The sequence below is a fragment of the Prionailurus viverrinus genome, chromosome X (assembly GCF_022837055.1).
Source record: "Prionailurus viverrinus isolate Anna chromosome X, UM_Priviv_1.0, whole genome shotgun sequence".
NCBI classification, from domain to species: domain Eukaryota; kingdom Metazoa; phylum Chordata; class Mammalia; order Carnivora; family Felidae; genus Prionailurus; species Prionailurus viverrinus.
In genome coordinates, this window is record NC_062579.1 from 92,031,040 (window position 1) to 92,046,649 (window position 15,610).

Below are 15,610 nucleotides of genomic sequence, written 5' to 3' on the forward strand. Positions count from 1 at the left end.
GGAAGGCAGCCACTCAACCGACTGAGCCACCCAAGCACCCCAAGCGTCCCACTCTTAATTTGGGCTGAGGTCAGGATCTCAAAGTTCCTGGAACTGAATCACTCCCCCCACCCCAGTCCCCTCGGGCTCTGCAACCACAGCGCAGAACCTGCCTGGGATTCTCTCTCTTCCTCTCCCTGCCCCTCCCCTGCTCATGCACACATGTGCGCTTTCTCTTTCTCTCAAAAATAAATAAACATTAAAAAAATTAATCTTGTATTACTTGCCTAGAGACCATTTTATCGACAAGGAAATTACCTCCCTTGAGTTATAGCCCAATTTATAGGTATGGGGATGAGGCAGGGGACAACAACCGAATGAATAATTCTATGTGGTCACCTCACTATGGCTGGTGAGTGTGGCTGCCCGATTAAAATACAGGACGTCCAATTAAATTCAGATAACAAAGAAATTTTAAAAATATAAGTATGTCCCCAAAATCGCATGAGGTGCAGTCAAACTAAAACAAACAAACAAATTCACTGTTTACCTGAAATTCAAAAATTGGATGTCCTGTATTTTTGTTTGCTAAACCTGGCAAGCCCACCAGTACATTAACAAGATGCCGTGAGGCTTGCCTGGGTTCCCGGTGGTCGGTAAGCACCAGTCCATTCGGTTGTTTCGGGGAACAAAAATCGTTCCCATTAAAGAAATTGCTTAGGTTAACAGCAGGTAGCAACCAAACACGGAACACTCTTGACCCTTTGAGGAGCCCGTAACTGACGCAACTGCCATAAATGTTGCCTTGGTTGACTTCCCCGCCCCCTTCATTCTTCTCTTCCTGCAACCAGAATGTTTGCTCTATCTCTTCTTCCCTTTCTAGTCCCGCCCTTCCAGCTCTCCTCTCTGGAGAGGAATCGGTAGCCCCAAAAGAGTCGGCAAAAATGCCGACGTGTTCAGAGGAGCGGAAGTAGTCACATTTCACTGAGAACCGTAAAGTGCGGCTGTCTGTCTCCCTTTCCGGATAACGACAACAGCTCTTGACTGTCAGTGCCGGCCTTCCTCGTGTCAAGGGATCTGCCGGACCCTTGCTAATTCATTTTTTTCCCCCCATTCCGGGCCCTTCCCTATCGTCGCCCCCTTCACCTTGGATCATGTTCAAGAAGTAAGGACATGCTGTGGGCTCCACTGGCTGCTCACAAAGTCGGTGGGGTGGGGGTGGGGAAGAGGGCGAGAGCAAAGAACCTCTTTCTCTCTCCCCCGCCCCTGCCATCCTTACTCACTAAGGTTTTCTAGAGTACTATGCTCTTACTGGCAACTTGCAACATTTAAGCTTTCCATCCCTAATCTTCAGTCGGGTTTTGATCTTCCCACCCTCGTTTTCTTTTTCCTTACTCCTCTTTTTCTTTTGCCTCCTCTCCCAGTCCTATCGCCATCCCTAGGGTTCTACCAATCACATCCTTGTACTGTGATTTAAGGGTGTATCCTTTTTAGCTGAGAGGAGAGCCCTGCACTCACTGCCATATGTTTATTAGTTATGAACTGAATAAGGGAAGGCTTGACTTCCTGGGTCATGGGAGTGAAGGAGTCTGGGTGACAGGAAGCAAGCGGCCTGTCATGCCTATTTGCCTAGCTGCCAGATTAACCTTGTCTTGAAAATAGCGTGATTGCCCCATAGGCTACTCAGTATAAGGAAGACAAAAATTCTTTGGGAACCTACTTAGTGGGTTTGCCTTCCAGATTTGGTAGACGCAAAAAGCAAAGGGGGAACATGGGCAAAGGAAGGTGGGTTTTGTGCATGACATTTTGAGCAAAAATAAATAGAAATCTTAGAAGTCATCGTCATCACTTAAAAAAAAAATCTCAGCAGATTACATAGCCTAGCAGAGGCTAATTGCCTAGGTTTTATTTGGGTTGGTCTTTTGTATTTCAATGCTCGAGGGTTTTTTTATTTTACTTTTTTTTGTTTTTGTTTTTGTTTTTTTGTACACAGGTTTTGTTATAGGTGGGAAACTGTTTCTTCCTGGGTAGAATTGAGTAGGGTTTTCCAAGAAGGGCATTTGTGTAGCTGATTACAGATTATAATGTGAAATATGCCTCACATCCTCCCACCTGCCCCTCCCCTTCATTGTGTATACATGACAGTTTAATATTGTATTAAGACACTGGTTTTGTGCTGGACAGAATAAAAGGGAAATTATATTAAAACAATTTATTTCATAATTATTTTAGACATCTAAATACTTGGGAATAGATGACTAATTAAAACAATATTTTTAGCTATTCTGATATTTTTGCTTAGAAATCCCTTTTTTTTTCCTTGCAAAAATCATTTGACAGATTTGATGAAAAAGAAAACGTGTCTAACTGCATCCAGTTGAAAACCTCAGTTATAAAGGGTATTAAGAACCAATTGATAGAGCAATTTCCAGGTATTGAACCATGGCTTAATCAAATCATGCCTAAGAAAGATCCTGTCAAAATGGTTCGATGGTAAGTATTTATCTCTATGCACAGCTCAGAATAGCTTAATATTGTATGATTAGATTGCACTCATAAAAAATGGAATTATTGTCACATTAACCATTGGTAGATTAATTATAGGAGCAGATAAATAGAATAATTCTAAAACAATATTCATATTGTCAAGTGTTTCTTCATGTTTGTGAAAAATGTGGCTTTGTGTACTAATTGTTTTATTAAAGAGTTAAATGTTTTTATTCAGACTTGGATTTAATTTATTTCAGTTTGTACTGTAAATATTTGTTTTATTGAATTATCTAACGATGAAATTAAAATAATAAAATGTGAAATACAATTACAGTAGGTCAAAAAAAATTTTTTTTTTCTACTGGACTGGTATGGTAGATGAAACAATTTAAATAATGGTTTTTTTGCCTGGATATTTAATGAAATTAAAAAGAGGCTGCTGTATCTTTGTATATATATGTTTCATATTTGTTATTATTTAAAGGGTGTTTGGTATATTCATTTTTCGAAGAAAATATCTAACTTGGTACTTTGTGACATTTGTCTTACAGCCATGAACATATAGAAATCCTTACAGTAAATGGAGAATTACTGTTTTTTAGACAAAGAGAAGGGCCTTTTTATCCAACCCTAAGGTTACTTCACAAATGTAAGTCTTGTTAGAAAATACATATTTGGGGATATGGAAAGATATAAGGGGAGTTGAAAGTGACTTCTACTTAACTTATTTATTAATACTAGGTGATATGGGGTATAAAACTAAAATGAATCCCCGTCTTGTGGTAAATCTGAAAAATGCAAATTCTCTCATTATGTGGTCCAGAAAGGCCAAGAAAGAACATTCATTCATTCATTCAGCAAGTATTTATTGAACTTCTATGTGTCAGGTACCGAGCTAGGTACTGAGAATATGATGGTAAGCAAAGGCAGACATGGTCGCTGTCCTTATGAAGCTCACAGTCTAGTTGGAAGAATAGACAATTAGATCATTACATGAATGTTTATTCACAGACTGTGATAAGTGCTGCGAGCACTTCCGTTTTTTAAATTCGTATCTAGATATGCCTCCTAGAGATTAACTCTATCTAAGGGAAAGCATTGGCTAATTGTGGTAGTCCCAGTTATTGTTAGTTGGGTGGCAAGGTCAGCTGTTGTGAAACAAAATAATGTTTGTTACATACCTACATTTGCACATTGTTAGATTGAGTACATTACAAAAGAAAACTCAAAGGAGATAAAATCCTGGTGCACAAGAGGTTTTCAACTGTGAAGTTAAAATTTCTGCTTTTCAAACCAGTGTCTTTCTGGCATTCTAGCCAAGAGGCAGAAAGAAGGGGAGTGACTGGAAGGCTGTGTAGGTGGTAGTGGTAACTTAATGAGTTTGGTTTTGGGTAAGATGAGATAAATTTTGAATTACATGGTGGAGCAGAGGTCTGGAGCAGTGAGGCAAATCTTAAAAGAGGTGAATCATTTTAGTATTTATAAAGAATTATTTACAATTACTTGACTAAGTATTGATTTCATCAGGTTAAAAAAGTACATTGGAGAGAAACTGAGTCCTGATGCAGTGGAAAAAGTTTAAAATGAAAATATTCTGGTGACGTTAATTCCTACTCAACTAAAAGAGGACAGAGACAAAGTACTCAAATGTATTGCATGAATCTAGATTAGATCCTGGTTTGAAAAGCAAAATTCAAGCCCTCCCCCTTCCCCCACAAAAAAGATAAAGAACACTTTCTTAGGGCTCTTGGGGGGAACTCTGAATATGGTTTGGCTATAAGACAATATTGTGGGACTATTGTTACAGTTTTAGGTATGATAATAGTATTGTGGTTATGTAGGAGAATGACTATTTTTAGGTGATATGTGCTTATTTATGGTGAAACATTATGTTTGAAATTTCAAATGGTAGAGGACAAAATGTGTGTGCATAAATAGAGATAAAGCAAACAGAGCAAAGCGTTAATGAACAATTATTCAATCTCAGTGGGTGGCGTCCAAGTATTCATTGAACTATTCTTTGTTTTTCATTTTTTGATGTTTGTTTATTTTTGAGAGAGAGAGACACGCACTTACACCACAGGCAGGGGAGGGGCAGAGAGAGAGAGAGAGGGAGACACAGAATCTGAAACAGGCTCCAGGCTCTGAGCTGTCAGCACAGAGCCCAACGCAGGGCTGGAACTCTGAAGGGCAAGATCATGACCTGAGCTGAAATTGGACGCTCAACTGACTGAGCCACCCAGGCACCCCTTCATCAAACTATTCTTAATGGTTTTTCTGTATGTTAAGCATTTGCATAATAAGTTGGAATAGAAGGGTGTTCCTATTTAATAATATTTTGCTGGGAACCAACCTTTTAGAACATCCTAAAGTTATTGATGTGCAAGAAGCAGGATAATATGGTGGTTAAAAGCATACTTGGAGTTAGGCAGACCTGGGTTCAATTTCCAGTGTGTGTCACTTATGCCAGGCCACTTAAACAGGTCATCACTTGTTTAAGCCTTATTTCCTTTTCTTTCCTTTTTTTTTTTTAAAGATTTTTTTTTAATTTTTAAATAATCTTTACACCCAACACAGGGCTTGAACTCACAACCCCAACTTCAAGAATTGCATGGTCTACCCACTGAGCCAGCCAGGCACTCCTTAAGCTATATTTCCTTATCTTTTAAAAAAATGGATACATTGTATATCATATCTCCCAGGATTGTGAGGATTAAATGAGATTCGTGCATGCAATGCCTGGAACACAGTAATGGCTCAATATATGATAGCCATTGTAATGATGTAGTAATTGTTAAGTAACTGTCCACTGCTACTGTATATTATCATCATCATGCTCACGATCATCATCATCATCATTATTATTAAAGGGCAGGTATTAACGAGGATGGAGAACTAGAAAACAAATTATGTTTGTTTCAGGTTTCTTTTTTTCAATAAGATGTTTAAATTAATATGTAGTCTTGGTAGAAAAAATACTTATTCTCTGAATAGTGGGAGGGCTAGTGGTAAGACATTAAAGTGAATGAATTTTACCAATTATTAATATTCCTAGAAAGCCCTGAGAGGTCTAAAAAATCCCTGCTGCCCCCCCCCCTGCCCCCGCCCAGCCATTGTTTTGAATCTTTCAGGGATCCTTTAATCCTTAGATTATGACACACACACACACACACACACAAATAAATTTTTTGGGATTATAAAAGGAATTTGTGTTCATCCTAGAGAATTGGAAAGTGCAGAAATAAGATCACCTGTATTTCTATGACCTAGAGATAACCATGGTTAGTATGTTGGTGTACTTCCATCCAATTATTTCCTATATTGTGTATGTGTGTTTATATATTTTTTCCTTTTTTAAAAATATTTTTTCCTTTTTAAATTGGGCTCTCCGTTAAATAGCTTTTAATTAATTGACTTTATTTTTTAGGGCAGTTGTAAAATGGAGCAGAAAAAAGAGTTCCCATATACTTCCTACCACCCTTACCTTATTATTCTTTGGTGTCATGCATTTGTTATGACTGATGAACCAATATCAATTCATTATTATTAACCAAAGTCCATAGTTTACATTAGGGTTCATTCTTTGCATTGTACATTTGGTGGGTTTTACCAAATGCATAATGTCATGTATCCATTGTTACAGTATCACTATGATACTGTCATATGATAGTATCATAGTATAATTTATTGCCCTAAGAGTCCTCTGCTCCACTTATTTGTCCCTTCCTGCTTTTTCTCCTCTCACTCCCTAGCAACCACTGATCTCTTTGGTATTTTTTTTATTTTACTTTTTTCCTCTTAACATTATATTATGAACATTTCCCAGAGTAATACATATTTTCCAAAAGTATTGTTCTATTATATACGTACTATAGACATACCTTAAATCATTTATCTCTTCATTGTTGGACATTGAGGTTGATTCCAGTTTATTTTTATTGTAAATAATAGTGCTGCAATGATTATATTTCTGCCTAAATATATTGTATATCTCTAATGTTTTCTTAGGATAAAGTCCTAGAAAGAGAATTACCAAGTCAAAGAGTATGAACCTTTTCAAGGCTGTTGATACGTGTTGCCACGTAGTCCTAAAGAAAAGTTGTGCTCCATTATAAGCCTTCTAGCAGTGTATGAAAATGCTAGTTTTCCTAAACTCTTGCAAGCACTGGGAATTACTTTTGTTAAAAATATTTATCAACTTGATAAATGAAGGATGGTGTTTCAGTTTTATTTTGCATTTTTCAGAATACTGTAATTTTGGGAAATATTTGCTCATGTCCTTTGCCTTTTTCTGTTGAGTCATTAGTCTCATTAATTTATGTGATGTATTTCTTTTCTTCTAGATCCTTTTATCCTGCCACACCAGCAGGTTGATAAAGGAGCCATCAAATTTGTTCTCAGTGGAGCAAATATCATGTGTCCAGGCTTAACTTCTCCTGGAGCTCAACTTTACCCTGCTGCAGTAGATACAGTTGTTGTATCCTTCCCAGGCTATAACTGCTGAAAAATGTATTCACAGTATTTTTGTCATTACTGGAAGATCTATCACCCAAGAGAAGATTAGGTGTACTTTTCTGGAGGTTACCGCTACTGTTGCCTCATGACTTTCTTGTTACATTTCAAGATGTGGGAAAAAACATCATTTCAGCCTTTCTTGTTGCGTTTCAATGTGTGGGAAATAACATCATTTCTATGTCCCATCTTAGAAGTTAAATGGGAACAAGTAATAAGAAGTCCCAGCTGCATTCCGGCCCAGTTACTGCCCAATGTTATCAGACTCAGGACACAGTATAAAACTTGATTATTTTTTAAAATGTTTATTTATTTGTTTTGAGAGAGAGTGTGTGTGTGTGCAAGTAGGGGAGGGGCAGGGAGAGAGGGAGAGAGAGAATTCCAAGCCGGTCCCATGCTGTTAGCACAGAGCCCGATGCGGGGCTCAAACCCACGAACTGTGAGATCATGACCTGAGCTGAAATCAAGGGTTGGACACTTAACTGACTGAGCCACCAGGCACCCCTGAAACTCTAGATTATTAATGGAGAGGCTATATATGATATGATTGGATCACTTCTTTAGACATCAGCTTGCTACTTTAAAACATTTTTTTTTTTTTTTTTTTTTAAATTTTTTTTTCAACGTTTATTTATTTTTTGAGGGACAGAGAGAGACAGAGCATGAACGGGGGAGGGGCAGAGAGAGAGGGAGACACAGAATCGGAAACAGGCTCCAGGCTCCGAGCCGTCAGCCCAGAGCCCGACGCGGGGCTCGAACTCACGGACCGCGAGATCGTGACCTGGCTGAAGTCGGACGCTTAACCGACTGCGCCACCCAGGCGCCCCTAAAAAATTTTTTTTAATGTTTATTTTTAAGAGAGAGAGACAGAGCGTTAGCAGGGGAGGGGCAGGGAGAGAGGGAGACACAGAATCTGAAGCAGGCTCCAGGCTCTGAGCTGTCAGCACAGAGTCCGACGTGGGGCTCAAACTCACAAACCGCAAGATCATGACCTGAGCCAAAGTGGGATGCTTAACTGATTGAGCCGCCCAGGCGCCCCCATCAGCTTGCTACTTTTATAGTTGGCTTATCCATATATACTGGAGTAAAAGCACTCACAAGGGAAAATAGCTTAGGCACCAGGTGGAGTGTTAGAAGTGGGTAGTGGGAAATACAATCCCCAACTTTTATATTACAGATCATTTTTAAGTTGGATGTTTGGGCCTCAGAACATATTTTCTCAAAGAGAAATGTTAAAGTTTCAGATAGTCCTTAAAACTCATGATGTAACTGAGTAATTTTGCATAATTTTCATTTCTACAGTGGTGTTTAGCTATATTCTAGATCAAATAGGTTTTTGTCAACTAGTCTGGAGAGGAGGAGATCTTCTCTTTTGTCATAAAGGGGCCATTTGCGTCAGGTTGAGAAAATACTTGGTAGGTATAGGGAAATCACTGTAGAGTGGGAAGGCCATTGGAGTGGGTTTAAGAGTGTGTCCTGTACCTGAAGGAGACTGTCTAGTCTCCCGACACTGCCCAGTGTCCTCTGTTGTGGCAGTTATGTTTAAGGGGTAGATTGTATAAGGTGTATGTTGGTACCTTAGGAACAGCTTGTGTCGACAGAGATACTGGTCACATAATAGGTGCTCAAATATTTTTGGAACGCTGAGTCTATGAATTGAAAATGAGATGGAGAAAAGTATTCTGTGAGGACAGGTTTTCTTTTTAATGTTTTTTGACTTTTCTAAGTGTTGTAGGTTTATAGTTCTGGAGATTCTCTTAAATGGAAGAATTTTCAAGTGCCTAACCTTTGCTTTTAAAGTAATTTTTATTTTGAAACAATTACAGACTTTTAGATAGTTGCAAAACTAGTGCAGGGAGATACTGTGTACCCTGGGAATTTTGCTTTGTAAAATATGTACTGCAATGTGTAACATTCTAAATGCTTCAAATGATAACCAGGAACATTTTGGTTGTTCTAGAAAGGTTGAAACATACACTGGGTTGTTACAGATAGACTGGGGGTATAATTATTATTTTAATGTGTCCATGGGGCACCTGGGTGGCTCAGTTGGTTAAGCGGCCGACTTCGGCTCAGGTCACGATCTCGCGGTCTGTGAGTTCAAGCCCCGTGTCGGGCTCTGTGCTGACAGCTCAGAGCCTGGAGCCTGTTTCAGATTCTGTGTCTCCCTCTCTCTCTGCCCCTCCCCCGTTCATGCTCTGTCTCTCTCTGTCTCAAAAATAAATAAACGTTAAAAAAAAATGTGTCCATTACATAAAACCGGCATTCATTGATTACAACATTAGAACAAATCGTGTTTATTTATTTCACAGTTTTTAATATTTACATGAAAAATTTTATCTTTTTTGCAGGTCTTATTTTGGTTTTGTTGGCATTGGGTTATGGTATTAACATTTAACTTAAAAACCAAGAATGATTATTAGATTCATTCATTTAGCATTTATTGAATATTTACAATGTGCCCACAGACTCTGCTAGGTCCCTGCCCTCAATTGAGTTGATGGTCTGGGTGAGGATACAAGATGGGTTCAAAGTGGCTTAACTAGTAACGTGATCATTGTTTGATACCCCCTCTCCAAGGCATTTTGATAGTTTTCTTAGCTGTGTGTTTTCAGGCAATCATGGCAGAAGGAAAACAGCATGCTCTGTGTGTTGGAGTCATGAAGATGTCTGCAGAAGATATGTAAGTCTCACATTAGGCCCCCTTGGCTTTTGAGAAAGGGTAACCTATGCGGGAAGCATCAGAATTACAGGTGAAATTTGCTGTCATTCATATCATATCTTACAAATACTTAAGCACAGAAGCCTCGTTTCTGATTTTTCCTGACACTTCGGAAGCCATTGAAACCTATTTTGTCTCCAGGATTGCATTCTTTCTTAAGCACTCTGAAAAGAACCGGGTGCCAACATAGCTGTTTTATATGTATGTGTGTGGTATTTTAGGAAATAACAAAATTTTTGTTTGTTTGTGAGAGAAGGTATACACGCACGCGCTTGCGTGTGGATGCGGGAGTAGGGACAGAAGGAGAGGGAGAGAGAGAATCCCAAGCAGGCTCCATGCCCAGCGCAGAGCCTGATGCTGCCTCATCTCACACCATGAGGTCATGACCTGAGTCGAAATCAAGAGTCAGATGCTTAACTGAGTGAACCCCGCAGGTGCCCCAGGAACTTTTTATTCAGTATGACTTAAATTTTTAATTGGGGGGAAGAATGTTGTGCTACTAATTTTTAAAACCGTGACACATGGGGCGCCTGGGTGGCGCAGTCGGTTAAGCGTCCGAGTTCAGCCAGGTCACGATCTCATGGTCCGGGAGTTCGAGCCCCGCGTCGGGCTCTAGGCTGATGGCTCAGAGCCTGGAGCCTGTTTCGGATTCTGTGTCTCCCTCTCTCTCTGCCCCCGTTCATGCTCTGTCTCTCTCTGTCTCAAAAATAAATAAACGTTGAAAAAAAAATTAAAAAAAAAACAAACCGTGACACAGTTCAGCACCACATGGTATTTATCTTCTATTTTGACCTAGTAGTATAGATTATTAAGGAAGTATTAAAGATATTTACCAAAATGTAGTCAATATATTGAAACACTTGGAACTCATTTGATGACCAAATTAATCCTGTTAATTTTGTTCCACAGTCAATTACAACACTCTGATGTTCTCCTGGTATGGTGACATCATTACTTTGTTTCTATAAGGCCCACTAGTTAGATCACTAGAATCATTTTAAGACAGGAACTGCAGCAGAGTAATGTCATTTAATGTAGTCAATAACGTTAATGTAATAAATAAATTCCCTGCATGGGGCTCAATAATTGCAAAATAGCAATGCACTCGGAATTATATTTACCATAAGTAAGCCTATAAAAATTCATAACAATATGTTTATGTGCTTTTCTCCTTCCACAGTGAGAAAGTCAACAAAGGAATTGGCATTGAAAATATCCATTATTTAAATGATGGGCTGTGGCATATGAAGACATATAAATGAGCCTCAGAAGGAATGCACATGGCTAAATATGGATATTGTGCTGAATCTGTGTTTGTGTGTGTGACAGCATGAAGACAGTACCTCTGTGGTTATGCTGAATAAATTCAACAGATGCTAAAATTCTGTTAGCTTCAAAAATTATTTTAATTTTTCTTAAAGTCCAGTTAAAATTGGGTAGCAGACTTGGACATTAAGAGGTATTTGGTAAGTAATCAAACTCAGACAACTTAATGTCCTTTCTTAGGCCAATAATGTAAAATTGAAGGGCAGGACTTGGTAGATGAACCTGCTGACCTCCCAGAGAATCTGGCTACTTAATGGGGCTGGAAGCTGGACTGGGAATTTTCTCCTATTACCCTAGAAATGCCTCTTCTCTTTTGTGTGTGTTTTTTGTTTGGTTGGTTGTCATTTTTAAACTTTTCATTATGGAAAATTCCAAGCATATATAAAAGTACGTGGGGAATAGTAGTATAATGGACCTTTTCTGTATCCGTCACCCAGCTTCAATTCATGGCAAATCTTACTTCATCTATATCTCATTTACTCCTTCCCCACCCCACTCCCTGATTATTTTGAAGCAAATCCCAGATATCTCATTTTATCCACAGTAACTTAAATATGTATCTTTAAAAGCTAAATTTTTTTAAAAACATCATTACACCTAAAATATCATTATCACACCCCAAAAAAGAACTATTTCTTAATATGATCAAATATCTTGTTTAAATATGTGACAAATGAACTTGATTGCCTCTCTTTTTCATTTTTTTAACCATTGGTTGCTTGAAATTGGTACCAGACAAGGTCCACATATTGCATTTAGTTGTTATTTATTTAAGTCTCTTAATCTAGAAGGTCTCCCTTTGTATTTTCCCTTTAAATTAATTATTGAAGGAATCTGGTTGTTTTGTCTTACAGAGTTTTCTCCCACATTCTGGATTTTGTTGATTGTATCGCTGTAAAGTAATTTAACTTGTTTTTATGTCCCCTGTATGACCTGTACACAGATAGGCTTGAAGAGATTCAGGTTCAATTTATTTAGTGCCCTGGCCTGAAGCTGGTAAACTCATACTACACAGATGCCCAGAACTTCCAGATTTGGGTCCTTACTGTATTCCCCCAAAGAGCGTGTATGTCCTATCCTAAGTGGCATATGAAGGCCATGGACTTATTTCAGTAAGAACAGTAAGTAAGCTCTTTTGGGAGTTAAAGGAGCAGTTATGAATTTACATAGTGACAATAGGCATTTCTTCCTAATAACCTCGCTGTTCTAGTGTCTCAGCCATTTTCATTTGGTTGTTTACAAATATGTGACATGTGGTTTTATTTTTCAGATGGATACAGACATTTACAAGATTGTGGTGACCTGTGTTACAGTTAGAAGTTGGTGAGAAAGGTGAGGGTGGATAGTAAAAAGAGGGAGACCATTTGGCTGGCTGTTGCAGCTAGGCCTCCCAAGATACAACATAGGTGAAGGTTGTAGATCCAGGGTCTGACCCTCAGACTGAGAAACCATCTCCCACTAAATGAAACTTGTAAGACTTGGAGATTCCCACATTAGAATGTAAATGTGTTCATCTATAGTGCTAAGTCTGCTTAGGGTAAACAATTAGGAAACTGGAAGTTTCTTGGTGAACTTGGATAAGAGTAAAGGAAGGTTGAAAATTTGGGGGAGTATTTCATCTGGGCTGGGGTAAGGCTTAGAGAATTTTTCTTGCTTCATCATTAGTTACAATGCTTATGTCTGCCAAAATCTTTCCTAGCCCATAGAGGTGCCCTGATATTTTACTTTCTATAGCCTTTTGAAGTTCTTTGTAGAGTATTTGCTTTTGTTATGACAGTTATATCCTACAACTTTCCGTATTGTTACATTTTCCTATGTATTCCTGGTGTATAAAAGTGTAAATAGTCTCCTCAGTAGCCCATTTATAAATCCTCTTTCCGGGTATGTTTCTTCAGCAGGTCTCATGTTATGCTGACTTACTGGTTTCAAAGTCAGATGTCTTTCCATTTGAGGGATGAGACGCCCTATTTGAGGCCTGTAGCACCTGGTGTTCTTAAGAAGAAAATATCTGAGTCACTGATGTCAAAACCGAACTTTGAACCTTTATTGTTGGTACTAAGTTAATGTTAATTGACCAAGATTGCCTATGGAGTGATGGCAATGAAAACAAAGCACTCGCATATTAGAGAAGTTAAAACCTTTAATTGCCTGGTTTCTGAAATAATTTATCCTTGTTTCTAACCACTGTTAACAGTGGGTGTATGGAACACTTTAAAAATATTTAACATCATCATCTGTGCTTGTTTTTCCTACTATGCTGAGGTACAGTGACTGTGTTGCCTTGGTGATGTAGACTAAATATGTATGTTTTCTCCTTCCCCTGGGTCTGAGGCCTCAGGTCATGGTGTTAATCAGGGGTTTCACTCTACACTGGGAGCCTGATCAGTTTCTAAGCATAAGGTCGTGCAGGAAAGCTAATTCAAAGAGGTTAAACTAGCATATCAGCCTCTTTGTGCTGCGTTTAAAGGAAACTTAGTTTACCCACATTCCTGAGATTATGAATACAGGGAGAGCCTGTTTTCTCTAAGGCAATGTGTCTTCGGTTCATTTTTAGTTTCCAAATTAATTTTGTGTCAAGCCAGCCTACAATCTTGCCATTTCTGTGTATATGACATCCTTAGTCAGCCAAGGTCAGTTCAGCTCAATGGACATTTATTGAATATTTGCTAGCTTCTAGGTGACGTGACACAAAGATGAATAATACACAGGTGGCCCTTGCCCTTAAGGAGCTTCCAGTCTAGTGGGTAAATTGACATTTAAGAAAACCTGGGTAATGGTTACAGCCCAATACCAATTTATAAAGCCACTGGGAAATTACTAATACTTTTCCAATTTCAGTCACTAAAATTTGCAAATTACACATGAGCTAAATATAAAAATATTGCTTAGATTGTATCCAATGTGAGAAGGTTAAAAAAATCCAGATGTCTTGGAGTTGCAAGGATTGAGCATTCCAACTCAAAGGTTGTCCCATTGTGCAAATAATATAAAGGCCTGTTCAGCCCTCTTCTAGCAGACTATTATAGTGGTTTGGTGGTGTTTTGTTGGCAGCTGCATTTTTCCTTTTCTTGTTCTTTTTTTTTTGTGAATGTTCTGGACCCAGAACAGGCAGCTGGATTTATCCCAGGGGTAGTCATGAACATTTCCAATTTGAGATTTGATAGTCCCCAAACAGAAGGTCATATGGCATTTGTCAAATAATGATTATATCTAGCCAAGTTCCTCCTCTGCATACAAATCAGCTACTGAGGATACAGTATTTCTAAGCATAGTGCTTCAGAAGATAAAAGAATGGCAAATGACTCAATTTGCAGATGTGTTTCATTACAGTAAAATATTTCACTTTTTTGTTGTGAGAATATTAATCATGTAGCAATTATATATTAATGGGAATATGAAATGAATGTATACCCAAACAAAATATAGTAAGTATTTTTAACTTTGTTTATCTAGGTTCCTTAATTTTGAGAATATGTCTCTCAAGGCTCTTCAGGAGACTCAAAATGTTCCAATTTCTAAAGGAGTATCCACTAAACCTGATTTATAATGAAAGGAAAAAAATGAAAATGTATGCATCCTGTGTCACTATAACCATCACTTCTGAGGTCTCAAGCAATCAGAAGCTTACTCGAGCTATAACCTGTAAGAATTAGGCCACTGAAATATATTTGGAAAGCCCTTCAGAACACTTGTGTTTAGTATGTTGTTAATTGTATTTAGATTAAATATAATTGTATTCTTAATATCTCAGTCTCTCAGCAACAGTTCCTAAAGAAATCCTGTCTTTCAACATGGAGACTGATGCGTGTAAATGTATATTTTGCATTATGTTTTTATACTTTTGTATGTATACTTTATTATGCTTTTTGTAGCAGGTAAAAGAATGACTACCTATAATGAACTATAACACTACTTTGTTTCATATTATATTAAAACTAATTAAGTACTTGTAAAGGACTGCAACTCCATCAGAACAGGAATGAATGAATGTGATTGAGAACCAGTTTTTAAATCTATATTGACACTATTAGACAGGTAGGTTGGTTGGGTTGATTGGTTGATTGGTTTAAAAGGTTGGCCTCTTGGAGAATATAATTTATGTGTGGATAAATATACAGGAGATGATTTGCTGGAATTCTCCTGGTAATATTATGTTCATTAGAACAGGTCATGGGGAGGAAAAATAGATGAAAACATCCAAACTAATTAGTACTATTAATATTTGCCTCTTGGAGTGAAAAATGAAAGGACACCAAATTTTATCCTTGAATACTTTGAGAAATAAAAGATTAATTAGTGAAATAATTTCTAATTAAGGGGTGCCTGGGTGGCTTAGTCAGTTGGGCATCTGACTCTTGATTTTGGCTCAGGTCATGGTCCCAGGGTCATGGGATCGAGCCCTACGTTGGGCTCTGTGCTGAGCATGGAGCCTGCTTAAGATTTTTTGTCTCTCTCTCTCCCCCCCCACCCCCCGCCTCCCTCCCTCCCTCTCTCTCTCTCTCCCCCTTCCCCACTCATGTGTGTGCACTCTCTAAAATTAAACATTTTTTTTTCTAATTAAAACCCCAGTTGTTGGGGCGC

At 38.3% G+C, this 15,610-nt stretch overlaps 1 protein-coding gene across 5 annotated transcripts; it reads left to right on the forward strand.

The window, feature by feature from the left end:
- The first annotated feature begins 889 nt into the window (after positions 1-889).
- Positions 890-15,374, forward strand: MCTS1 (MCTS1 re-initiation and release factor). Of its 5 annotated transcripts, XR_007149065.1 has the most exons (8): positions 1,606-1,764; positions 2,320-2,472; positions 3,021-3,118; positions 6,813-6,946; positions 9,597-9,664; positions 10,884-11,169; positions 12,300-12,361; positions 14,483-15,357. XR_007149065.1 is itself a non-coding variant. In XM_047844719.1 (6 exons), exons 1-6 carry the CDS (start codon positions 1,134-1,136, stop codon positions 10,963-10,965), a joined length of 546 nt encoding a protein of 181 aa, XP_047700675.1. In that variant the 5' UTR covers positions 890-1,133; the 3' UTR covers positions 10,966-15,371. The 5 variants fall into 5 exon arrangements, 2 of the variants coding, with proteins under 2 accessions (XP_047700675.1, XP_047700674.1); XR_007149064.1 differs by having other exon boundaries at positions 12,300-15,372; XR_007149063.1 differs by having other exon boundaries at positions 10,884-12,361; positions 14,483-15,367.
- The last annotated feature ends 236 nt before the right edge of the window (positions 15,375-15,610 follow it).